We start from the raw sequence: 27637 nt of genomic DNA on the forward strand, positions 1-27637 counted from the left end.
CAGCCGCTGGTACAGCCCGAGGCAACCAAAGTGGCACAAAATCAAGGTCAACCAAGTAGTTTTTCGTTCAGGACGTGCGAAATTCGGTAGCAAATATTTCTAACGTCACCTTAATGAAATTTGTTAAATTCGTCAAAGTCACGAATCCGTTTGAAGTCTTGTGGAACTGTAAATTCGGTTTTCCGAATCGTTAAACAGTGCTTAACGTTTCAAAGAAAGAAAAAAAAAAATTCAAAGAAAAAAAAATTTGATTTCGTATCAATCGTCGTGCAAATTTTATTCCGGCGGTTTTCTCTAAACATCTTCAAACCGACTTTGTTCCTCTGCAGCAATTCGTTTCCAACATTAATAATTACCGTTACGCGGAAAGTTACGCCGCGTGTAGTTTCACCGAAAGTTACGTAACGAGGGTATCTTAAACATCGTCTTTGTTCACCGATGTCGCTGGAACGGTTTTACAAGCGATACTTTTTGGAAAAATTTCCAGTGATCGTAAAGTCGGTGCGACGGATTCTCGGTAGTTTGAAACACGGTGCCTGTTCCATAAACTCCGTAATAAACAATCCAGCTTCGTATTCGTTAGATTTTGCAGAGGACGTGGTTAAGCTGGTTCATTTTTATAAGCAGAAGTTCGACCGGAATTGTGCGGCTTTTGGAATAATAAGCGGGATTCCCTGTGGATGGATATCACTGAAAAAAAAATCATCAACCACACTGCACCGACAAATGTGCAGCGGCGCATAATTTTCTTCTATCACTCATCCTCTCTCTCTCTCTCTCTCTCTTTTTCTCTCTTTCTCCCTTTCTCTGTTTCTCTCACTGAAACCATACGGTGACTCAATAGAGTGTGACAATTATCAAATGAAACTAGGTGCATGCTTATCGCCTTGCGGTTGTACCGAGTTTATTATTACCAACTGCAGCACTAGCGTTGCAAGCTTTACTAGTCAGATCTTTCACAAAGAGAAATTATCGTACGTTTTGTGAAAATTTTCTTTTTATGTATAAATACCGCCTCGCCTACAGTTATGCATTTCGTTTGCTGTTACTTGAGGTTGAATTTCAATTCAGCATCTCGATTAGGGCATGAAAAGTCTTGAATTTGTCAGGAGTTGAGCCAAAATGGATTTGTCCTGATATTTACACTGTAAATATAGGCTCGAATCTTAAAAATAAATTGGAAAGAGATCTCGTGTTAAAGAATCTGAAAATTGTAAATATTTCCTTTATTTTTGTTGCATAAATTTATAGCGACAGCCGAAAAACATGTTATATATTCATTCGTTAATCCATTCGATCATTCACTCGCAAAGTATATAAATTATCGACCAACAGGTGAAACGGATTAAAATTATGAATATAAAACGTCTTTCTTTCATTAAAATTGGTTCTCGAATTTTTCTTTATTCCTTTTCAAATAGTCTCTCATTTTAATTTATACTTGTTTCGTTGAAGCTTTGTCGTTTTAGTGTCTTGAATTGTTTTGCTGACAATAATTGACGCATATTTTATTACCCGCAGAGCAGATCAATGGATGTTGGTTGAATCGTATATATCCATGTTATTATATCGTTAAAGATACCTCACGTAGTTGATGTTTTGTACACCTCTGATTTGATTACGTGAAACGGAATCTTCAGATTGGTAAATTATTTCATTCGTTATCGAAGTTGAATTCTTCGGGAAGAAAAAGATAACAAAAGACACCTTATGTTAGGAAATGACGATGATTTCGCAGTGAGATATCGTTTGCGAGAGGAAAGGTGTACTACACTTACTAAAATCGGACACCACGTGATGTACAAGCAGGGTCAATTTCAACTCGGTACGATAATTAAATCGTTACAACGTCGATGAAAATTTTGAATATTTAGCAAGTGGCGAGATAACTTGGTCGAATCAGTCAACATTCCGCTTCTCGCCGTTGGAGTACGGATGCAGGATATGATTCGGCGTTGTTGTCAGGACGCACAGGCTGCGAATCCACCCACAAACATGATATCAGACATATTCGTTGATCGGGTAATTGGCCAGCTGAGGCTTCTCAAGCCAGCTGCTCAATTACTTTCTCTTTCTCTGTTCCTCTTCGTCGTTGAACTGATACAACATTCGTGGCAAAAAGAGAGAGATAAACACCGTTTGAACAAAGATGGGATGCAAAGGAAGGTCGTCGCTGCGATATAGTATCGGAGACAGACAAATCACGAAGAGAGTTTCAATCGAGTTTTCCTTATCGGCAGTTCTTTTGGAGCTCATATAACCCGACCGCAACTCGACTTCGGTACTGAAAGTACAAAGACTTCGGAACCGCATGCATTATGCATATTATATACCGGGGCAATCACTTGAAACTTGAAAATGAACCGCGCACGCGCGAGTTTTATCGGCCGTTCTCGCAGGCTGGCCAACCCGAGTTTTCAGCCGTCAAACTGTTTCTGCCGGCGATGTGGTTGACACGAATTTTCGAGGTTAGAATCTCAAATAATCGAGGCAGCGACTCGGAAAGGTTTGGGAAGCATTTGTTATCGGGTCGGAAAGTTGATTCTTCGAAGAACGGTCGGAATTCAACGCTTGTGCTCTTTGAAAATTCAAACGTAGACATTTTGCGTAGGTTGGCCGGCCTGCATCGCGGACAAGAATATCGCCGCGGGAAGATTTCGCCGACCAATGAGATTAAACTATTTGGCGCATGCGCGGTTCATTTTCAAGATTCAATAAATCGTCCCGGTATAACATGGACCGTGTATTTGCACCGCTCGCTTTCCAAAGGACGATCCATAGCCTGAACAAACCCGAGTCCGAACAGGATATCTGCACCGTTTGCAATACAAATTTACAGCCGATTCCCAATTGTCAAACGTACGATCGTCAACCTCTCGATTCTCCATCGCCGAATGACCTCGCCTGCGGATCCAGACTCTCCAGACGCTCCTGAACCATCGACTAAGCACTTAACAACAGCTGAATTTAATCAGAGCAAGAGGCTTATCGAATTTCTACGTCGCGGATAATCGCGCGTATATACATCTACACGCAACGTATTTGTGCAAAAATATTCGCTCGGTGCATGATCGCGATACAAAGTCGTTTTTATTCAAGGATCATCGCACGGGTCGTTCTTTCGAATACGGTTTACCAACCGGCGTTTTAAGCTCGTAACGTTGCCACGCTCGTTGAGTTGCTTAAGGTACGCTTACGGGTTGGACTGATACACGGGTTGTAAGAATCTTTATCAAATTAAATTTATTTGATTAATTTACGAACAAACTTCACGCCTAGTTTATAAGTTACGACGAAAATAGCACGATTTCTTTCATTCTTGTCTTCATATATATGTATATATATACGTATATATAAAACACGAGCCGTTCTTAGGTTTAAGATTCGTTCGTTCACCCATTCCATCATTCGTTCATTCCACGTGTCAATTCTTCAAAATTATGTATATTGTTAAAATTGTAAATAATTGTCTTTTCATCGGTGCACTTGACTCTTGGATTTGACTTTATTTATTTTTTTTCTTCCTTTTAAACAGTCTCTATTTAATTTTTATATCGTTTTTGGTGTTTTTACTTCTTGGGTTTGAAATGTCTGTCTCAATGGTAACTTTGCTTTTTATAACACGTTAGTTGATCTTCGGTATCTGACGTTCTTATTACCGAGACTGGAACCTCCGTGCCTTGTTCCTCCAAGAAAGTCGTTGGCCAAGAGACCCGCTTCTTGTGAAGATTGTTGAAGCTGGTGAAGAAACACACCACGTGTCCCACTCTCCATGGGTCAAACTCTCATCAGCTCTCGCTGTGACCATTTAGCGGGTATATTCGAATCGTTATTGGGTATATAACCAATCGATCTGAAAGGTCAAACCTCTGAGTATAAATTCGAGCTTTGGAATCGTTGGAATCGATTTAATGATTGTAATTTCCAAATATTCGGACTAAATATCGCGTTGATTTATCTTGGAAATTTTTGCCGATTGGTATTTTTCGGAATCATTGACTCGTCTGTAATTTCAACAATTTCATTGTCTTGTCCGTATTTAAACTTTTGATTATTCGGTCTCATCAGTTTCGCAGATTTGGATTTAGGAGCGTTCAGAATTTTCATCTTTCGACAATTTGAAAATACATTCAGTGTTTGCCATTTGGATCTTCAAACATTAGTTCCGAAAAATTTTTAATGTTCGAAAACTTGACGATTCAGAGTTGTTGTTTTTTTCTTGTAACTCTTTTTGCAATTTGAACCTGCATTCGGTCTTTGGCATTTAGAGCTTTGATAATTTGTCACGATAAATTTTGAATGTTCAAAAAGTGTCGATTCAAAGATTTTCCCTCTTTGAAATTTTAACCACTCGACAGCCACTTCGATTCGACCACTCGACTCATTTAACTCGGAATTTTGACCCATACTAAAATCGACTTTATCGACGGTTGATTTCAGTAATAAAACAGGTAGCAAGAGAACGCTTCACGTGGTGAGGAATGGATTTAAATTTAAACGTCAAGCGATCGACGGCGAAATAATTCATTCAAACTGGGCTCAAAACATTTTTTTTGCAATTTATTCGACTTTTCCCAAAATTCGCGGTTCGTCTTTATGCCATTTTCGACGTCTCGACGTCGTTTGTGATTACGCTGCAGGGAATATCGTCGTTTCGACGTATCTCGCATCCGTATTACGGAAACCTAAATACCACCGAGTCGGACACGGCATCGAGTATCGACCAGGCGTCATAAAATGACAACGAAGTAGGTACTCTGACAATCGGATTTAGGTTGGTTCCTCAACTACTATTCGTTTCGCCTTAACGCTTCGATCCAACGGACTTATCGATGTCGGTCAGTATTCCGTTCAAGGAACGCGCGCAGTATTTTAACGAGGTTAAAGTTATTAACGTTATCGTGACGAACCATTGGAAAAAAAAGTCGAACATCTTCTTATATTTACAACGATTTCTAGTGAACTAATATCGCGAAATATCACTATGTTTTGTTCTATTACTGCTTGCTGAATTTTAAACGGTTGAAAAATCGACAAACGACCATTTTTCTTAGACGTTAAACGCTGCTAATTTAAACATTATGTATTTTACGCTACGTAGAATTATTCGCGCTCCGTATTTTTCATAATTGAACTGAATGGCAAAACACTTGTTGCAAAAAATATGGATATTATACGTACCTAATAATTAATTTATTAAAACGAGACTAATTATACACTTGTTTGGAATTTCAATTCGTTGCTGCCAAAAATTGAAAATAATCAGTTGAATGAATTAGCGAAATACCTTTACTCGGATTCAACTCTGACAAATCGGGAAAAAACACGGGGGAATTTTACAGTAGAATTCGACACATCGATTATGGTTTCGAGGCAACATTATGTGGCAATTCTTCACATGATTTGTATCATACACTGGATGGATTTGACTGCTGCTGCAGTGACCAACGAACATGCTTTTGTCAATTAATGATATAGCAATTCAATTACGTCCATCATTGACTGTGATGAAGAGAGGAAATCTGGAATAACTTGGATTCATTACCCATCGATACGAAATACTGTTAAAAACGGTGGTCGATATTCTGTGTAACTGTGATTAACAAAATAAAAAAAAAAAAAAAATGTTAAAACAGTTAGAAGCGGAAGTCATTTTACTACGAATGGTTGCTGAAACATTTTACGATTTGCAATTTTTTTATTATTAGCAAAATGAAGATGAGAAAATATCTCTTGCGAAAGACGTAAATTTTTTTTTTTTTACTCCGGTGTGACTCACGAAAATGTTTCAGCAACCATTCATAGTAAAATGACTCTCGCTTCTGATTTTTTTCACGTGTTTTTGTCGGTAAAAGTTTGTAAACAGTAAGAAGGGAAAATCGGCTCACTCCGGATCCAAGCTTGAAAATTTTTATATCTGACGCAGAATTTTTCAGAATTTTTTCAAATTTTTAATCTCGTTCGGTCAATAAAATCGTTTCCAAAAATTGTAGAAAATTCAAATTGGGTCGAAAAAGTACAAAAAAAAAAAAAAAAAAAAAAAACACCTAGTACCTTTCGAAGTGAGAACGAACAATCATAGAAAAAATCGCGCCCCAGATCTAAGAGGTTAAGGGTAAAACCCTGGTCGAATTGGCGTGGAATGCCCCATATATAATTGATCAAATCTGAAGACCCGACTTCGCGCCGTATTTTCGCCTAGAATTTTCCCCTTATTTCTCAAGTACGATAATGACTGAGAACGAAGAGAACGACGGCGACGAAGGCTGCGGTTTAATCGCTTCTCCCCACCGCTTCAAAACACCGCGTAGAAATAATATCATCGTGAGCGCGTTCCTAACGCGGCACACACCACACCATTTTCTAATCCGCAGCCAAATGGCCTCGAAACGAGCCAATCCTAGGCCCGGAATTTTCGACCCATTCATTACACGTGACGCCCGGGCTCTACGACGGCCTCTGGAAGCGAAGGATTCTAATCTCGTTTCAGCCAATCGCTGTGGCGAAGGTTTGAATACCGGTAGAGTAGAATGTCTTCAAGGCGGGGAAAACCGCTCTGTACTCGATCGGTTACCGTAATTATACTAATTTCTAGTCAGAAGGCTGTTCTTTGTTCCCAAACCAGGCTTGTCTTCCAAACATATCGCTTAACCTCTGTAACGATTCTTGAACACGAGTATTAGACACCCACGCATGTTTACCTCGTCTACGACCCGTTGCTCTATAATCTGTATCGAATTTACAGGCAGAGTTACGTACCGGGACGATATCTTGAGACTTGAAAATGAACCGCGTATGCGCAAAATAATTAAATCTCATTGGTCGGCGAAATCTTCCCGCAGCGATATTCTTGTCCGCGATGCAGGCCGGCCAACCTACGCAAAATGTCTACGTTTGAATTTTCAGAGAGCACAAGCGTTGAATTCCGACCGGTCTTCGAAGAATCAACTTTCCGACCCGATAACAAATGCTTCCCAAACCTTTCCGAGTCGCTGCCTCGATTATTTGAGATTCTAACCTCGAAAATTCGTGTCAACCACATCGCCGGCAGAAACAGTTTGACGGCTGAAAACTGGGGTTGGCCAGCCTGCGAGAATAGCCGATAAAACTCGCGCGTGCGCTGTTGATTTTCAAGTTTCAAGAGATTGTCCCGGTGCATAGAAGAATTGATTGGTGGTAAATTTAAGTCCAATCGTAAAACTCGCCAAGTATATATCTATAGCCGATTTTCCGTACGAGTTTATCTAGGCTAAAGCATACAATCAATATCCGTGCACGCAGAGAAGGGATTCGATGAAGTTGTATCAAACATGGCAAAGAAAATCTGTGTCTTTTCATGTTTTTTTTTTTTTTTTTTCTGCCAATTTGTAACAAATTTTGTTTCCTACCTTTTTTGTTTAGCTCACCGGGATCCCAATTTTTTAACTGTTTATTACGCGAATCGAACTTGGCACGCTCGTTTTTGGACTTATCGTAATTTATGCGAGAGGCTGGGATCTCCGGGCTTTGATGCCGATGAATTATTCCTCGAAGGAAGTCGGAAAACTTATAATTATACGCTATAATCGCTTCTCGCTAAAGTAGCTTGGATGGCTTTTCTACATCGACGAAAACTCGATGTCACTCAACGCTGTTGTTTTGGAATAAGTCAATTTCCTTGTTTTCCTCTCGATGAAACTTCGCGTCTTATGATCGTAAATTAATAATCGATATACGTATATTATACATGACGACGAAAAATGATCGTCCATAATCAAAGCAATGCCAATTTTTTTTTTTATTTTCTTTCGGTAATTCTTTCGTTTTAACTTGCTCGTTGGTCGCTTTCAACGTTTATGGATCCATAAAAATGCACGATTAAAAAATGAAAAAAAGGAAAAATTCGTCATCTACAATCATAGCGGAAAAATTCCAAGTCTAAATAACAAGATTATATTAACACTTTCCGATACTTAATTCTGTTCAATAATTTTCTCTGTTCGTTGAACGGAGTAACCTATTTTTTTTCTCGTGGTTAAAATGGTTACGCGTACCTCGTTTTTCCTAATTCCAACAATATTCAAACAGTTTTACTGAATTTTTCGAGTTACCGTAACCAATGAAATTTTTTTCAGTGTACTGCTCAAGAATCTTGGCAAATAATTGTTCACCGATGCGTGAATTACAAAGACACGATCCTTACATGCACACGGCTGATAAAATCCGATGATGTATCGACATACGAGTTACAAACGATCATGCACGTGCTCATGGCATGCTGCTCCGAACAAACTAGAAAAAGTGCAAAGCAATTTACATTCGCCACTCGCTCGGCATTCGCGTTCTCCGCGTGCTGCAACGTCACGTTCCGGAATTCTGTTTGTATTCTAATTAATACTCCATGTCTTATCTAAGCCGCCTCAACTTTGATAGGAAATCGATAGGACGTATATTAATCGAGTAGTACACCGGTGCAGTTATATGTATTAACAGTTTTTTAGTTAATCCAAAAAAAAAAAAATAAATAAATGAACACAGTAACGTGAAAGAAGCTTCAGAATTTCATTGATCATCGTTAATTTTTTATCATTATACGTACAGTTGTGTAGAATTTGCACAGGCATTGATCTGGATCGAGTTGTTCGGGACTTTGTCTATTTTTTAATACAGGGATTGCAATTTTGGTTGGCAAGTTTGAAAAAATCCTTCTCTAAAATCGTCTTCCGTTAGCGTGAATTAGTAGATCGGAGTTTTTATCAAATGCCTGATTTGTTTTCGGGGAAGATTCGAAGACTAGAACGGGTGGAATGATTTTCTTGAAAAATTGTGGGAACTCGGATATTTCTATATATCAATCGCTGTATGATCGATAACGAATCAAGCCGAGTTGCAGAACGTGTGAAACTTCATATAAATCACTGATTTTCAACTTGCTTCTGAAAAGTCATTGACATTATGTTGAAGGATAGTCAGTTTCACCATTGTTGTGAATTTATTATCATTAGAAACATAAATTCATTATGTTTACTACAATAATTCAAAACGCGTAATATAATCAGCTCGGAGAAGTTGTTGAAAATTGATTCTAGAAGATTAACATTGTTTGAAAAAAGTTTCGATTATAATATCGCAATAAAACGTATCAACGATGATTTTCTATACTTGCAGTGACCAATTATTTACCAACGTCATTCACACTTGAATAATAAAAAATGAACTGATCAATTCTGAAAATCATTCAACGTAAAAATAGATCAATATCAGGATTCAGGAGATATATATATTTATTTATATAATATGTAATATATATATATATAATAATCGATTATTATTTAATCGCAGATAAAATATACGATACATAAAATATTTTGACGATTTCCCGATATGGATAACTTAATCTATTACCGATGAAAAATTCCTATCACGATTTAACGAATCGGTTTATCGTTATGCGAGGTCGTCGCGATCGCGATTCCGATGCGGCAAAATGAATAAAAAAAAAAAAAAAGAAAAAAAGAAACGAATAAAACTTATTCAATCGATAAACATTCTTCGGCACGACGCGATTATCGTAATCTTCCGATGCACCGTAACTATAATTGTAAGTAATATTTGTTCTTTTGATTTTTTTTTTTTAACGCTAACACTCGCGGGTTTACTTATCGCGTAACTCGGCAGCTTGAAACCGCGACCGCGTCAGTAAATCAGGGCTCCAATTGAAACCGTCGATCCCTCTCTCCGTCGGCCAATTAGCACATTCGTATTTTTTTTACGAATGTATGCGCTTCGCTTTTAATTCCTGCTTTCTAAACATTTTTATCCATTTTTTGTCTTACGTTTTTTTCTCTTTTTTCTGTTTTTTTTTTCATATTCATTCCTCATTTCCTTCCAACAATGATTTTGACAGAAATATTTGCAAGCTCTTGACTTTACTATCCAAAGACGATTTATCGTATTTATTTGCACGATTCTCCGTTTGCTGATAAGGATTTCGATCCTTAATGGCGCGCAAAGTTTTCGATTTTTTTTATTTTTTTTATACTTGGAGAACTTTTCAACATACTACTTTTCGATTATTTATCGATAATTTTCGACTGTTTGTTATTGTTAGAAACAAATTCATCGAAAAAATGGTGGAAATCGATGGTGATAATTCATTTCCGAGAAAGTTACCCCGCTACACATATATCTATATTTTTTTAAACAAATTAACAGCTTATGGGGTCACTGATTACGAATCTAAAATCGGATTTTCCAAATTCGAGATGGCGGATCCAATATGACGGACAAAAATTTCAAATTCGATCGAATCTGGAAAAAAAAAACCTGTCCAGGGATTTTTGGGGTCGCTGATTAAGATTTTGAAATCAGATTTTCAAAAATTCAGTACGGCAAACCCAATCGGGAACCCCGAAAACCACCGTGTGCAGTTTTTTCACCGGATTCAATCAAGTTTTGATCTTTTGTCCGCCATATTTGATCCACCATCTTGAATTTTTGAAATCTGATTTCAGATACGTAGTCAATCATTCCAAAAACCATACAATGCTGTATTGTTATAAAAGTTGACTCAAGACATAAATGTGTGACTCAAAGGGTTGAAAGCATTTTTCCAGCTAATCGAATTCCGCAAAATAGCGGCTCGCAATTTTACCGACTGTAGTTCAGAGTTGTGTCAAAATAAATTCATTATTCGATAAGGTTGCACATGTGTATATATGTATACATACAACAAATAGACTATCGTAAAGATACGAGTGAGAAATGTCAATTGAAAATTTCTAGAAATCATTCGATCGACAAAATGACGAGTAAAAAAAAAAAAAAAAAAAAAATCCGTACCTTTTTCGCCCCGGTTTCAATTATCGAGCCAATCAAAAACGACGAAGTTGGCACGGCGATTATCGCCTCGGGTCGAAAGTTTGAGTCTTATCGTTACGAACATTTTATTGGCTCCTGAAGCGCAGCGTGAAAAGCGAGTCACGGGCACGTATATAACAACCGCATAGCTCATAGGTCACTATCGCCTATTAATTTTCTCTCCCCCGTATTTACAGCTGCATATATATATATATATGTGTGTATATATAACGTGCGGCTTTCCCGATATAACATAGAAAACGTGCGGTGTACCTACAACGGTTTGATTCATGGCCAATGTAGACGTGCCACGTGTAGTATACGATTACTTTTAGAAGTCTCGACGATGCTGCGCAGGTATAATCAACTGCCTTCGACTTCCATTGCCCATGGATACTTAATGAAAGGTTGCAGATATCGGCTTTTCGCTTCTCCGTCGTTATGACACGATACGCGTGATAATTAGACCAAATCAAATATCTTCCTTCAATCGCCTTCTTTGGCGAAGAGAGATGCGAATTTGTTACACACTGAACGGAAATTCGATGAAACTTAACGCTTTGAATATTGTCGATGAAAAAAGACGACGACATCACTTATTATAATTAAACGTTTATAAAATATCCGACAAGCCGCGGAGGGTATTTAAATTTCAACAATTTCTTCTTTGTTTCGATTTACTTTTATTCTCATCTTTTTTTTTTTTTTTTGTTTCGTCACGAAGGGTTCAGTTGTCGAAAAATTTATTTCACGATGCGTCGAGATAATTTTCTGAATTGAGGTGCATTGGGTGAAAAAAAAGAAAAATTTGGATATTTTTAACACTGACTTTTGAACTGTGGTGAGTTTATTTTTTTCATCACACTTGAAAATTGTCCCAAGTTTTATAGTATATATACATTTATTGTATTCAAATGGATTGAATTTTTTTCAAATTTCTCATCTGTAAAAAAGTGTTTTAATTTTCACGATAAAAATTTCTGATCAATCTTCCTTTTTCCCATCGTGAACGTAGTATCAAAAATCGAAACCCGTGTTGATTTTGTCGTAAAATCAGCGTATCGGTCTTTATTTCTTCTTTTCGCAAACACACAAGAATTTTATGAAAAATTATCATACGGATACACTGACAATCCTTAAATTGAGTTAAACGTGATTAGGCACATGTTTTTTATGTTTTTTTTTCCTCTCTTTTTTTTTCGCTCTCATGTGCTTATTATTTCTGCAACTACGGGCGAAAACAAGTAGGGAGATAAGTGTGTGGAAGAGTGAATAAAATGATAAAAAAACGAAACCGCCAACTACACAATATCCTATTATAATCAGAAAATGCACCTCCGCATCCATCGGTCGTTTTGCACAGTTCGGTGCATATACGTACATATATATATATACGTATGTATAGTAGCAGATACACGGCATCGAACGACATCTGTAAAAACATGATGCAAAGGTGTGCAATTAGTGTTTAATGGAATTTATGTATACGTATTTTTTTTTTTTTATACATATACATGTATATAATACGTATAACTACGACGTGGAGATATGTAATATAATGGCGATTCTTTCAGGCCAACTGCAGTACATTACAACGATATGTATATAGATAAATTATACTTATTTATATACACCTGTACATATGTATATCATATTTCCATTAGTTGAAACATTTGACAAACATCAATAATTTGTTCAGATGTTTTTCGCACGTAAAAACTGTTTCGTTCGTTTTTATTTTATTTTTATTTTTGTTTTTATTTATTTTTTTCCTTTTTTTTTTTTTGCCCCTCCACTTCTTCTCTTTTTGCAACGTATTATTTCTTATTATTAGATCCAGGTTCATAACGCACAGACACACTCCACAGTCCGCGAGCCAATAATGCTGTTCGGTTTGCACATGCTTATTTAGACATAACGCAATACGCGGCAAAATTGTTAATTATATTCCGACTATGCGTATGTAACGTGAATTGACGGTGTGTTATTATAGCCATCGCATGGCTGCGGAGGCGTAATTTTTCATCACGTTTTCAAACAAATTAATTTTATTGTCGAGGCTATCTCGCTCTTATTGACAAATAAACCATCGATCTATTCGTCTATCCGTTTATCTATCTATACGGAGACTTTTTTGTATTTTACAACTTCGCTGTGGGAAAACGCTGTGCAACTTCGAGTTAATCTGATGAAATTGACGTGCAATAATTTTCAGGAACAAAAATTAACAACATCGCGAAAAATAGTTGCAGATTCAAGGTGAAGTTGTGTTTTTCTTTTTTTTTTTTATTCTCACGGCCCTTTATTTATCTTCTAATATTTTATTTCCTTCAATCCTTTCACGACATTTTTATTTTGATTATTCCTGCGCGTTTAATCGTTATTGTCTTAGAAAGAATTTACGAGGCATGAGAAATGATAATTTGACCTATATTTATGTACTTGCCATTTTATAAAAAAAACGTAACGATGCTCACACGGAATTTCAAGCAATTTATAAAAAAGTACGAACGGGACTTTTCATGTTAATTATATTCGGATCAAATACATTTACGTACATAGGAAGGTATTAAGTGTATTTTTACCGATGATCGCTTCACGATAATTAATTTTTGACGTAATTGTCATCATATTTCTCATTTGATTCCATTCGCAATTTTATTCAAGGTTTATTGATAATTTATGGATAATTTTTGTCGTCGAATATACGGACGAAGAGTCGTTTTGATTAGAAAAACAAAAATGTATGTACGATCGTAAATTGAAACGCGTTTTACCAGAATTTGTAAAAATTTAGTGATTCATTCGAAATTATCGTTTATGAGTTGCCACATTATGATTGAAAAACTTACGAAATCCTTATTGAAATAATGAAAACCGCCTAACTGATTTATCCCGAGACTGATCGAGGGAAACTTTTTGAAAATAGGTACCGCGATTTTTCAACTTGACATAACGGATCCTAAAAATTCTGTCGTGACAAGTAACGATAAGTTTTATTCGCACAAGTTCAACAAAAAATAGAAGAGAAAAAAATAAATAAAAATTTCAGATATCGAGTGAAAAATGCACCGGGAAAAAATATAAGTATATATAATATTGCGTGAAAAACAGGATTCTTGTTCAGCACGATATTCGCGAATTCGCATGCCGTTTATTTATATTCTTCCGCTATGTGCATTGCATATATTATTATGCACCATCAGACACGAGCTGAATCGGAAAGTTAACGTATCGATCAATTTTATTATCTGTAGCGCACATCGATGCGCGGATGAAAAATAATAATAAACTATAAACAACGGCGGCGAGAAAGAGTCGCGGTTTATTTTAGCAACTGCAATACTACGGCCGTGCAACGGAGTCGGAAATGAAGAGGGGGGCTTTCAAACTTGCATTGTACTTTTTTAGTCCAACGTTGCGTCGTTCCGTTTTTATCTACCACTCGTTATTTATTTATCATAAACGATCCCACTCCGTTTCGTGCAACTTTTCAACCGCGCTGCTACGAGACGATGAGCTTTCGTTACAACAACGCTCATCCATCATCTCATCCCTCCAATTTTACCGATCAAACTTTTGCCTTGGATTGTTTTTTTTTTTTTTTTTTCTTTCCAACCCTACGGATTGTAACAAAGTTTCATCTGCGTGGATAATAATTTAAACTACGATTTAGCGAGTTATTAAATCTGTTAATTTAGACGTTTCGGAAACTTGAGAAAAGCAATTGTGTCATGTCTAGGTTAAAAATTGAGTTACAAGTAAAATGAAAGAAGAAATAAATAGAATATATACGATCTATAGTCGTTGATCTTGTGTAATTCGCTCAACCGATCGCAAAAGCTAAGGCTGAAGATTCGGAAAAATTTTATCAGACTTATATACACGTATATTTATACACACGAAGTCGTTAATCCAATTCGAAGGAAACAAGGTGGTATGTTATGACAGACATTACGTCGATGAGAATTTTCTAGATTCTTTCGTACGTTCGAAAAATGTGTATATGTTGAAATGTATAAAAGGAGACGAAAAAAAATCTAACGGTCTGAAAAAAAATGGGAACATTACCACAGTTGCTGTTGCGAATGTGCGAGATAAGATTGCCTGACTGAAAATTGTGCATGGCATGTGAAGCACACGGCATTCGCAGTAAGTGCACAGCGACTAATTACGGCGATTGACGATTTATCTTCGCGACGAAATCAGGGGTGAAAAAATGAAAATAGCGGTGGAATGAAGCGTGAGCATTGAGGTGAAAAGGAGAGAGAGAGTAAAAAAAAAAAGTTGAATGGAATGGGGTGGAATGAAAAATAACAGCAGATCGACGCTGATAACGAAGCTCGTCAAACGAATCGTTTCGAGGTCGGTCGCTCAATAATCTGCATAGATTCACGAACTAGCGATAGTCTCGATCAAATTTTGTCTAAATCGCAAAATATCGCCATTTTTCCAAACCTCTGAACTTAGCCCCGAAGTCACGCGTATGGACTGCATACTGATAGTGAATATTTCTTGGCTCTGCACGATTATCCGAAAGGCGAATAGTTTCCGCTTATCAAGAACCCAACGGATATTGCGTTTTCCGTTTACGCTATACGGTACATTTAGATATATATGTATATATATATGTGTGTATGTGTGTATGTATCCCGGTTGAGATTGTCCCGGTATATCTATGTAAGCGTATTTCCCCTATTAAACGACTACAGACAATAATTCACAGTAGCGGAGAAAGAAGCTATAGATTTGTGCATAGGTACGTAAACGATGTTGAATTAATTAACATCGAAATTATTATTCGTTCGGTGAAAAAACTCCCCTTATCTAACTCGATGATAAAAATCTTTCAAACACGTTTAAAATTGGTAAAAAAAATATGAGATAAAGATTTGCAATTGTTGATCGAAATATTTTAATGAAAGTTCGATTGAAATGAAGTCTTATCCATTTTTTTAATACAATGGTTTCGAACTAATTATTCAGCAGGCTCTAATCACTGTTAGAGTCTGTCATCTAAACATGTCACTGATATTCTTCGTTCGTTCAAGTCTGATCAAGAAAATTGTTAAAAAAATAACTGCAACGTAGGATTGCTCTTGCAATTTTTTCAATCGGCGCAGTAAACCGACGATATTAAACATCCGGATTCTTGATCTTTCGTCAAAATGGAACCGACATTTTTATATTCCATAACGAATTGGTCGAAGCATCGAAGCATCCGAAGACCTCGATCACGACTCGTCTCTAACCCAACCGTGAAAGTCGCACACTGCAATGAATGTTGTCATGTTGATTGTGAGAGCGAAATGAGTTCCGTTAAGAATGATGATAAAACATGAAATAACACACAGGCATAGAACGTTTGCAGTGCAAGTTGATCGCTCATCGTTGTTTGATGTAGTTGTGGTGGTGTCGCAGGTCTAGAAAGGGTAGCGGAAGAATTGATGGGCCGTAGGAGATGGAAGCTTTACCAAGATACAATATACAGCAGCAGTCGCAGTGCATCGATAACGCAACCGCATCACATTTACCCGCCATCCCTCTGCCAGGATCCCCCAGGAAGTCAAAACCACCACCAACCAGTGTCGGCGGCTGCGACGGTACAGCTGAGGGTGAAACAAGAGCCGAATACACAAAACCGCGATCATTCAGCCGACGAGGAACAGGAACTGGACAAAAGGGTCGTAGAAGACGCGCGGCTCAGCTCCGAAGGCATAAAGCTCGAAACAGCGGATCGGGACCAGGACCTGGAGGAGGACGAAGACGACAAGATTGGCGAGGGCGCGACAAGAGAGGCGAGCCCTCTTCGCACTCTCAACTCAAATCTCCCTCGGGAACCGAACCAATCCAACATTATCGACACGGAAGGGGCCAAGGTCAGTATCGGCATATTTTTCTCCGAATTTCAGGTAGTTGTGCCATCTTTGGTCGCTGTATCACTTTTGCAGACACTCTTTGCAAAAAAAAAATCATGCTCCGTTCATTCGTGACCAGAATCCAACTCTTACCAGATCCTAGATAACAAGTTTTTAATTCTAGAGGTCACGTGGTTCAGGGAACCTTTTCACCATTTATGGAATCAAATTTTGTTGACCCGTTGTAAGTGTGGCCACAACTGTATCAAATTGTAGCCAAGAGTAGTACTTGCAGATGACCAAAACTGGTACATCAACTCTATGAATCATTCAGAGAAGCTTTTTTGATAGTTATCAACCCTGAAACATAAGATTTTTATGGATACGGTGTTCGATACCATGATATTTTAACTGTAGCAAAAGAACTTGAAAAACCCTGTTAGGTCTGGTGAAATTCGTTGAGAGCTCACAAATGTGTTTTGAAGGTTCCGCTGGTTCCCAACTTCAACACGTGTTCAGTTCGACCGATATTACTCCCATCGCGATGATGCAAAATTACTTGGTGATCGAAGTGTATTAAAGCATAGAATTAGTTCGAATCATCCGTTCGAAGTGGGTTTTCACCGCAACCGGAAGTGCGTACAGCATGGGAAGATAATTTTTCTTATTAAGAAAGTTGTTCGGTTTTGTGCGGGTAATAAGTTACGTGTTGTAAGTTAGTTCAATGACCATTTTATGCTCGCAGGAAAATCGCACGGTTATCACGCTTCGTTATTTAAAACTTCGAGAAGATGAAGAAATCAACCTCTACAGTTTCATTTCGAAAGATCCCACTCGTCGTATCTCTTGAACGAGATGTGTATTTTTTCTCAGTAGTTTTGTTTTTACTTTCGTGTTGCGCGGAGAAATCTTTCTCTCGGTGAAATCGAAGGCCGGGTCCTTGTGGTAAAAGACGGAAAGCTTTAAAAAAAAAAAAAATTACAATATAAATGAATAAATCGAAGTAACGAAGAAGAGAAAATTTTGTCAAAGAAAGAACAGTTGAAGTAGCATGTACTTGTGTAACATAAGTACATGTGAAATAATGGCTGCGTTCGCAAGTGAAATAATCATGGCATTGTTTAAAGTGGTAGAGAGGTAGTAGAGGTAGAGGTAGAGAGGGGCGTAGAATTGTGAAGAAGGATAAAACGAAAGAAGGCAGAGAGTTTAGTGAGTTATACCGCGGTTGATTGTGGCTAACCGCGCGCCAGTTGGTCACTCTTGTTTCGTAAAAGGATCGTGCGCGATAAAAGTTACCAACAGTAATAAATACGTCATACATATACGCACATCACGCGTTATAACCGGATTATTTTAGGAACAAGAGGCAGATCTCGCGTTGGAGCGGGTTCAGGGGATTCAAGGACTGCTGAGGGTGAAGAAGGAGGAAGAGCTCCAGGAACCGCCGAGTTCCGTTGGGCTCGTATCCTGCCTCGAGGAGGGGGTCCGGCCAGTGGCTCCTCTCGGCAAAGAAACGGAGGAACGGCCCAGATTCTCCGTAGAGAACACACCAACCTCGCTGCCTTATCTCGGCATCGGCGTAACGAACAGACGTTCGAGTCCTCAACCTGTGGATTGGAAGCCATTGGACAAGTGCTACCTCTGCCTCGATGGCAAGCTGCCGCACGACGAACAACCGCCCCTCGTAAGTCGAAAGTTACATACGTTATCCTAACTCTAAGTTTTTTCACCTTTGACCGGAGCTTTTTTCGTAAGGATAGAAGCACTCTGCTTTTACAGACGACTTGAATTCGGAGACCAGTGATGAGCGATATTCGATGCGGAGAACGGCTCATTTTGAGCATTCTTACAAGTATATCGGTACTCGAATGAGCTTGCAATGAAACTACATACTCGTGAGATTATCAAAAGCACATGTCAGTGAAGCTCCAACATTTATTCATTGACATCGAATCTAGATGTGTATAATAATGTTTCAGGATTCAGTGTTCAGTAAGCGCTGGGATATCGTTCGTATTGCTGTTCTTTTAAAATGCTTCTTTTGTCACACTTTTTTTTTTTTCCTTCATAAACTGGTGACGGAGAGAACAATTGTTACCATCCAATTCGGGATCTGATGATCAATCGACGTTCCTATGGACAGTAGTGCAGAGTAGTTTTTTGAGTTGAAAAAGTATCTGGTGAACTAGAAGAATTGAATTTCAGAAATAATTTTAAGGTTAAATTTTCACACGTTTAATATGTTTTCGTTTATTTGACATATGATTTTGCAAACAAGTGGTATAATTTGACGGATAGGATGATAGCTTAGTGAATACCAACTTTCGTTTTATACGATTCTACAAGGGTAGTTAAGGATGGCGAAAACTCGGTTATTTCGCTACTTCAGGATTGCTTGAAATTCAGCAAACCCAAAATTGCAGAAAAACATATCTTCACAATTCTAAAACTAAACTCCTCGAAAAACGAATCGAAAATTTAAAAATATAGATTCCTGTATCAATGTTCCGTCACGTTAACGTTACTATAACGTAATCATCAAATACTTGAGAGACAAAGTGTGTCAGAACCGTGTACAATTTTTCGTAGAACACTAATTTCCAAGATTTTTCGAACGATATCAGAGTTTGACAATGGAAGTGGCGTAAGTCGGTTTTCCCTAATTTTTCAAGCCAACGAAATTTGCATTTAAGATTCACCCAAGTCCAAGTCCATTTGCTCTAAGAAGATCAGGCCAACCTGACCAACACCATTTACGAGTATGAAGTCAGTAACGTTACTTCAACGATGCATGTTCAGGAAAAATCGTTGCCTCGGACCTTTAGCAATGTCCGAAATTCAATGAACGACGATAAACGAAACATACTCTCATTTTGAACATCCAACTGGTTGAAAGTCATTTTAATATTGATCAATAATGCATCGTTACGTTAACGTTACCAACTTCAGCCTCGTCACCGTTCGCATTTAACGGTCGACCTCTCGCGTTGGGGATGCCAGTGAATTGCAGTCATTTGAAAAGTTCATTGAAACCCTCGAGACAAATTTGACCAATCTTTCTTTTCAGCAGATTAACTCGCCTGACATAAATTCGCGAAACTTTGTAACGCAGAGTCCGCAAAGTGAGACCAGCAGCAGTTCCCGGTCAGCAGAATCCCCGATGTCGGTCCAGGTCGACCCGGCGATGGCTGCGACTTTGGCGACGGTTGCGGCCCTCGGTGGTGCGGCTGGTGGTGCTGCCGGGTATCCGACTCTCCTTCCTCACTGGTGTTTGCCCCCGAGGGAGGCGCCCCGGGTCGGGGTACCAGCTCACCAGGAGAGCGCCTCCGTCGTCGACCAGCCACTCGACCTCTCAGCAAAACCCAGAAACTCTCAGGTAGGTAGGCCAGCGGTGTCTCTCGTTTCGCGAATTCCCGTTTACCTTGGTCACTGACAAGTGCGTTATCCACTTAAGCCGCACTCGCAGCGAAGATGCCCGAAATAAAAATAATTTGCTTGCCAAGTGCTGGTGCCGTTCCTCTGTCATGGTACATTTACATTCATACCACTGTACTCCGTCGTTCTTACGGTGGTATTTTTTGGAGTTTACAACTCGTATCGTGAATTTATCGACACCTTTTGCGAAAAGTATCACGATTCAGATTTCATACGAAAACTAGGATGCTGTGGTTTTCACAGCGAAAACTAACACGTTTTAACATACAGATTGGTACGAGTGTAGCGTTGCTGGGTATGAAAATCTAAAAAGATTGACTTAATCATATCCGACAAGATACAATGGTTGTTGCACTCTTGGGTAAGGATTACTTGATGTAAATGTAATAAGACCAATTCATATTTATATTGATAAAACATATGGAAGAAATTTAAAACATCTGTAGGGAACCTGTAAAAAAAGCATTCATTTTTTTAACATCTGGATCGACAATGCAATTTCGAGGATATTTATATGTTTACTCTTATGCGAAAAACGCACTTCTCCATCCGCAAATTGACATTCATTTCGACCACCGCGTACCCTACAAATCTTTAGAAAATTCTTATTCCGCTAATCGAGACATGATAGTTATTGCGGGGATAACCGAAATGTGCTAGTTTTCGCAATGAAAGCCGAAACATGCTAGTTTTTGGAAACACCCGAAACGTGCTAGTCTTCGTAATAAATCTGAAATATGCTACTTTTCATAGAGAGACGTCGATTTACGGACAGCACTTTTTTGGAGATAAATCTACAGCAATTGAGACAAGATTATAAATCCAATAATGAGAGTTGCAAGACCAATTGTAAGACTTACCACAATTGATGTAGATTTGACTGCAAAAAAATGGTGTCCATATATTTCCCACAACAGATGTAAAATCGTCATCACATTTTTTTCCGGGCAGTTTTAACCCTTACGTGACACACTGGGGTCAATCTAACTCATTTTAATTAATCGTTGCATAGTAAAGAAAATATTCAACCGAATGGTACGTGAGAAAATTGTACATTACCCTATATTTGCTGGTAGAATAGTTTCTTCCAACAAAAATTGATTGTTTACGTGTAAAAAAAAATTGTGAATAAAAATTTAATGAAAAGTCATTGGAACAGAGCGCGCTTGAAAAAAATGTATCAATTTTGAAGCTTGAAAACGCAGTTTGCAATTTCCACTACATTTTATTCTTCATTCATTATTCTTGTGGTATATAGCATTATACATTACTATGTAGTCTGTGTGTCTGAAATGAAGTGGGTATGAGGTCGATTTGACCCCAGTCTAACAAGTAAGGTTTAATTCCGAGGATATTGATCATGTTGCGAAGATTTCCCACCTTTTTTCTTGTCTCTAAAAATTTCTGTCACCTTCGATTCACGTTTCGTCATTCGAAATTCACCATGAAGAGATTAGTCGATACTTGCGAACGAATTAATGTTTCTTTCAATTTTAATCTGCTCAATTTTTTTTTGCCTTTCGTCAACTTCAATTAGAAATCAAAGACTTGGATTTGATATCGACAAATGTTTAGTTGCATAACATCATTCTGGAAAATGAACTGAATGGTTTTTGAATGTTTTTTATCGTGCTCTTGGGGTTGTCTTTTCTCTCGATTTGTTTCTTTTGTCGTTCGTCGTTTACAAATTTCTTAAATTCAGTGAAAACGAGAGGCTCGAAATTTAAAAAATTTCGCATCCGAATCTCACGGACTTAAAACATACAAATAAAATTTCAACGAGGCTGTTTGCTGTAGCTTGAAAATCGTTGAATAGTACTTCGAAACGAACGCGTAACGCGTCATCAGGTTCAACTTCCGGTGAAATTACGAGTGGAAATTACCGCGCAGTAGAGTAATAAAAAAAAATCTGCGGTGTGGGGAAAGACTGAAAATGGTCAGATTTAATGACGTTTACGTGCATAATAAACGTCGCATTAGATCGTTCTGGTCCTGGAAATTTTTTATCAATCGAGGTAACCGATGAATGAATACGAGTTACGGTTTATGAGGTGGTGGTTATTCTCAGACTCATCCATTACAACGTACCGGCTTCCGTGAATCGTGGTTTTTTAAAATCCCTCATTCCCAGTAATACATCGGGACAAGAATGTGACGTCCGTAATAAACTTGATCCTTCCGTTCTGTTCTAGGATAACAACATATCTCTGTTGGAGCAACAAAAAATACCTCTCAGAATGCCGACGGGAATCGACCCAAAGAGCATTTTCAAGTGAGTATCAACGCCATGCTTTATTTTCCCCGATTATTATTAATTATCTTTTCGTCGTTTCCGAATTTCGATTACAAGTGCGCAGCAGCTGCGTATTCAGTAAAAACCGAGCCAGCGATTGTCTGCGGTTTAAAGTATACGAGCCAGTCTTGCAAATTCAGTGCGCAGACTGAAAGAAATTTTTCTGAGTCACACCCTGGTAAATTATGATTCATATGCAATATGACAGAGCTTTTTATGCACTTCGTATAAGTTATAAATATAGCTGTGCTTATTATCGCTAGAATGAGACCACGTTTCGAATCTTATCTTCATTTGGTGGTGCGAAGTTTTGTTTGTTCATTCTATCAATCGTTTTATCTCTCACGATATATTTTTTTTTTTTTAATACGTCGTCAGCTTTTTCCTCCATCGATAATACCTTCGCTATTACTCACAGATTTTCACGTTTTGTTTCGTAATTTTAATACCTTGTAATTTGACAGAAATCGTTCTCATGATATGTGTATGATTGTCCCTAACTTTCTTTATTACCGTTCTAATTATTTTTTTGGGGAGGATTTTCGGTTTTATGCAATTCAGTTGAGAATGCGATAGAGCGTGAAATCGAGTTGAAATCTGCAAACGCATGAATTGATGAAAATTCAAATTTCACATTTTTAGAGATACGCCTGTATTTCATTTTGGCTAATTTTGGCATTTGAAGCTATTTTCACAAAAATTTGAGCGTCAGTCATAAAACATTTCACTTTTCCTCCATCATCGGTCTTCGTAGGCTGATAATTTATTCAAGCAAACAAACTTCAGTCGCCTTTTTAAACAAACTGTTCGCATTCGTCATCGGGATTCGTTATCTCGAGTAAATTCTTGATGAAATTTCTCACTGTTGCACAAACCGCGGTACATGATGAAAACGAAACGAATTATCGGATCGACGGCCATCTTTTAAAAACGCAACCGGTTGGTATATAAATATTACATGCTGAAATAGGAATCGTAGAAGGAGATTGAGGCAAAGCTTTCATTCCGATAATTTTATCTCTCCGGTATTTGTCTGAGGCAACATATGCGACCACTTCCATCTCCTCTAATTGCGAAACGTGACGCATTCTTCAGCTTTCTTATTTTCATTACTTTTTTCTCATTTTCTTTACGCTACCTCCGCTAATTTTTCCAATTCATTCGACAATTCCAGTCGAGTCGAAATTTCTAAAAAATTTTAAGTAGTAATTGCGCGCATAAGTGGTCAAAACCAATAACGACGGTACAAATTTCCGATTATTCGATACGTCCACTGTTTTACAATTTCTAAAGGATAAGATTGCAAGAATTTTCCGAGGACCTAACTGCAGGAGAAATTTTTTCAGGCATTCTTATTTGATCGCGACGGCAGAAAAAGAAAATTGAAAATTATATCTACGAACCATTCGCAGAATTTTGATTATTCATACAGACGAGATTCGGCAATTTGAATCAAGATTTCATTCCGTGATATACAGTGTGGATTGCTAACGACACGATGGTCCGTCGTCTGCTACAGTTCAATGCGCATGCGCTACGATCCGAGAGCATTTGTTTTTCAGGGCGAACAACCGTCGTGAAAGTAACATCAAACATTTTTACAGTTGTCGCTTGCTGTTGTTTTCAATACCGAAAGCTGTTGAAATTTTTGAGGTTACATATATCGCGGGTAACCGTCGTCTAAATTTATGACGGTTGGTCATCCTGCTCAGCAACGTCCCTCGAATTGTAGCGCATGCGCAATAACCTTTTCAGTCACACGTTATTCAACTCAATATTTTAAAATGAATTTTCTTTCTCGTGGATTTTCGGGGTAGCTGATCACGAATCTGCAGTCAGAATTTGATAGTTTCTAAATCCAAGATGGCGAGTCCAATACGGCGGATTTCAAATCAAAAAAACTATCAAAATTCTACGATTCTTGTCAAAAAATTAATCGGGGGACTTTTGAGTCCGAGTTGAACAGCACACGGTTTTTTTTTTCAATCTATAAAATCGTTGAAATGATAAATCAGCCGTTAATTGTCGGAGGATTAATATAGCGAGTAAAATCAGCACAGGGAATATCGAACTTGCAAATATCACGCACGGTTAGCTGCAAGTGCGTAGATGCTTGGAGAAATTCACGCAGACTTACGCACGCATGCGAAATGCACTTTTATCTTGGATTCTGTCTGAGTATGGGGAGGAGGTCGTTGACCCCGTCGAGAGAGGCGCGGTGGGGATCGGATTGGGTTGGGTTAAGCTAGGTCATGCAAGTCGAGGTAAGGCGAGGAAGGGCCGAGGGTGAAATTGGGGTTCGAGGGGTATTTTCGCGCCGTCTGAACCGTTCCAGCATCTCCTTGTGCTCGCGATTATCATTCGCATTATGCTAATCTTATCGGCGAGAGACAAATTGAGAACTGCAACACTGCAGAGCGGAGCAAAGATCGAGAAAAAGGGTCGTATTACTTTCGCTCACCAACACGCGCGCATTACGCTACGCAATTTTGTCCGCTGCATGTGCAACGTCAACTTGCGAATCGATTCGGTGCTGAAGTCGTGTACGATTCTCCGTAAATTCATACACACGTGACGCGAACGCAACGAAACTAAGGTGCAAGGTGCCTCACACTCGGGGTTATTCCCTTGGGAAAAATTTTGATGTTTAAATGAAAGCGGCGATTTTTAAATTTTTACTAAAATAGGACCCGAGGACCATTGACCCACATTTTTATGCCTAAAATCCCGTTTCGATTTTTTTCATTCACACTTTTGCTGCGTTGTTTATTTACCTCATTTTTCCAATATCAACGCCGTTAAAAATACACCCTGGAAATTATTTTGGACGTTTCGGATTGGAGTTACTTGAGAGAATATTTGAATTCCTTTTTGTGGCACATATATTCATGTGGTTCAATATTATCCTGTTTTTTTTTTTTTCTATACCGTTGCTATAATTTTAACACTTTAACGTTTCGATTCAGCTGTGGAATAATTTAACCGGGTTCAACAGCTGAATACAGATTCGTGTATCGGAACGGTTGAACTTATATGCAACGAGTAGCGTTGTTGTTGATATTAATTTTTTATCCTTCTATGTTTAGATATCAGTGAATAATAATATGGTAGTTCTATAATAAGTTACTTTGAACATGACGATATATATTCAACAATGAAAAACACACTAGCTATCTTTTGATAGATTAATATTATATTTGAATTCTCATAAAGTGAAATAATTAGCCTCGTTACTTTATCGTATCTTGGAGCTAGAAATTCAAAATCTAAACAGCGCGTGCACGGTGCTCAGAAAAATAAGCCGATTGCAGGTAATGCTTATATTATCTGTTATTCGCACTTCAATTGCGAAATTTCATTTCACATTAAAAATATTCTTCCATAAAACTCGTATGAAACCGCATGATAACGGTTTATAATATCATCGGTGTATTTGTACAAGTTATCAATTCCACTTGACGCGTATAGCCTTCATAATGCAGCCAGTGTTTGCCCTCGATGCACTTATTCGTTCCAAATAGTTTTTCAGGTCATCGCGCACTCCCGATCTTCGATGTTTTTCTTCGTTTTTCTTTTTTTCCCTTCTTCTTGTTATAACCGACACTGATTCAGTATACTTCAGAAATCGGTGTGCGATCAGGTTTAAGTGAATAAAGTAAATGTTATTAAATGCCGCTGTAAGAATCTGAAGAAAATTTGGCGACTCTTTTTAAATGACTTGAAATTGATTTCAGTGATGGGGTGGTAAAAATTCGTCAACACCCTAAACAAGAACCACCCTAGTGAACAGTTAGGATTCTTTGGCCCCGTTAACGACCTCACTCTTCTCTCTTCTTTGGACATGGTTGACTATCTAAGGCTGCGTTTCGACTCGCTTATTTTTAATAATTACCACACGTGTGCCTAATTTCTGAGGAAAACGAAGGGCCGAAACGTAAATGAGACAGGAATTCTCGATCGACCTTTCGCGACACGGTTCAAACATCACCGCATGTTAAACAAGGCCGAGAAGACTTTCCTACAGTAGCGAATTATCTGTTTCAGCAGCTCGTGTTACCGGGCAAAGCCACGTATGACGGGACCTGGAGGTGTCGCCGGTGTTCACGGGGTCGTAGGTGCCGGAGGTGGTCGCAGGACTTACACCGAGGAGGAACTCCAGGCGGCGCTGCGTGACATCCAAAGCGGAAAGCTCGGGACGCGGAGGGCCGCGGTAATATACGGGATACCCCGTAGCACCCTAAGAAACAAGGTCTACAAGCTAGCGATGGAGAGGGAGCGGGAATCGTCCCTGATATCGCTATCCCACCCCCATCATCACAACGAGACCAGTGTTGTGCCTTCTACACCCAATGCGTCTCCCGCCATCGTCTCCGCATCCGTCTCCACGTCCGTCTGCCTGACTGCCACTCCGTCACCACAAGCGGACGAGGTAGGTTTTGGGGACGACTAGTCGATTTTGAAAAGCGATTTTTATCACGAGGATACCGATTACGACGCGTTTGTTTGAAAACAAAAAACGCGGGAAGAAATTATGTAGTCTCGCGAGACCTTACGGGTAGATCTGTAACTGTCGTTTTTCGACAAGAACGTAGTTCAGCGGTCGCTTCCTACTCTCCTGTCATTCGAATTCAGGCGCGATATTATCGAGTCTTAAGTATCGGTGCATACGTCGTACGAGTTTTTTGTACGTCGTATTTAAGTGTGGTTTTGGCTAGGAAGAACGAAAGATGCTTCCCCAAAACATACCTCTACCACGGCAATTTTCAAAAAAAAACTTTTGTAGATGTTATTCTAGTGCCTTGTTGTAATCTCTGTCGTAGATATTATACGTAGGGCAAAGTGGAACAAGTTGATGACTCTGAGATTTGAAATTTTTCTATTGTATTTCTCTCTTCGTTCTTTCCCGATCTGGTATCGAAAAAAATGTTACAGATACTTTTTACACATTTTTTTTTTTTTTTTTTTTTGCAACAAAAAACGAATTCAGCAATTTTCGATTCGTCCCGATATTTTTGAAATAATGTTGACTCTGTAGAGTTAAACAAGCCTGAAATTTAGCACGGATTTTAGCCAGTATTTCGATGCGTTTGACTCGTTTCGTTGCCGAGTTACGATCTTTCAAAAAATGCTGAACCACGTCTATAATAAATCGCGTTCAGCATTTTTTGACAAGCTATAACTCTAACACGAAACGTGCTAGATCCCTCGCAAA

At 38.4% G+C, this 27637-nt stretch overlaps 1 protein-coding gene across 9 annotated transcripts in view; it reads left to right on the plus strand.

Moving 5' to 3' along the window:
* LOC124300675 (mushroom body large-type Kenyon cell-specific protein 1-like) overlaps positions 1 to 27637 on the plus strand; it is a 98199-nt gene that overhangs the window by 62959 nt on the left and 7603 nt on the right. For 4 of the 9 annotated variants that reach the window (XM_046754983.1, XM_046754981.1, XM_046754982.1 and 1 more), the window contains 5 exons: positions 16261 to 16718; positions 18055 to 18381; positions 19765 to 20073; positions 22325 to 22404; positions 26470 to 26854. In XM_046754983.1, coding sequence (XP_046610939.1) covers positions 16261 to 16718; positions 18055 to 18381; positions 19765 to 20073; positions 22325 to 22404; positions 26470 to 26854 — 1559 coding nt within the window. Of the gene's footprint in view, positions 1 to 16243; positions 16719 to 18054; positions 18382 to 19764; positions 20074 to 22324; positions 22405 to 26469; positions 26855 to 27637 lie in introns of all 9 variants that reach the window. The other 5 variants (XM_046754990.1, XM_046754987.1, XM_046754986.1 and 2 more) reach the window with 5 other exon arrangements.

Source organism: Neodiprion virginianus, chromosome 3, assembly GCF_021901495.1.
Source record: "Neodiprion virginianus isolate iyNeoVirg1 chromosome 3, iyNeoVirg1.1, whole genome shotgun sequence".
NCBI lineage: Eukaryota > Metazoa > Arthropoda > Insecta > Hymenoptera > Diprionidae > Neodiprion > Neodiprion virginianus.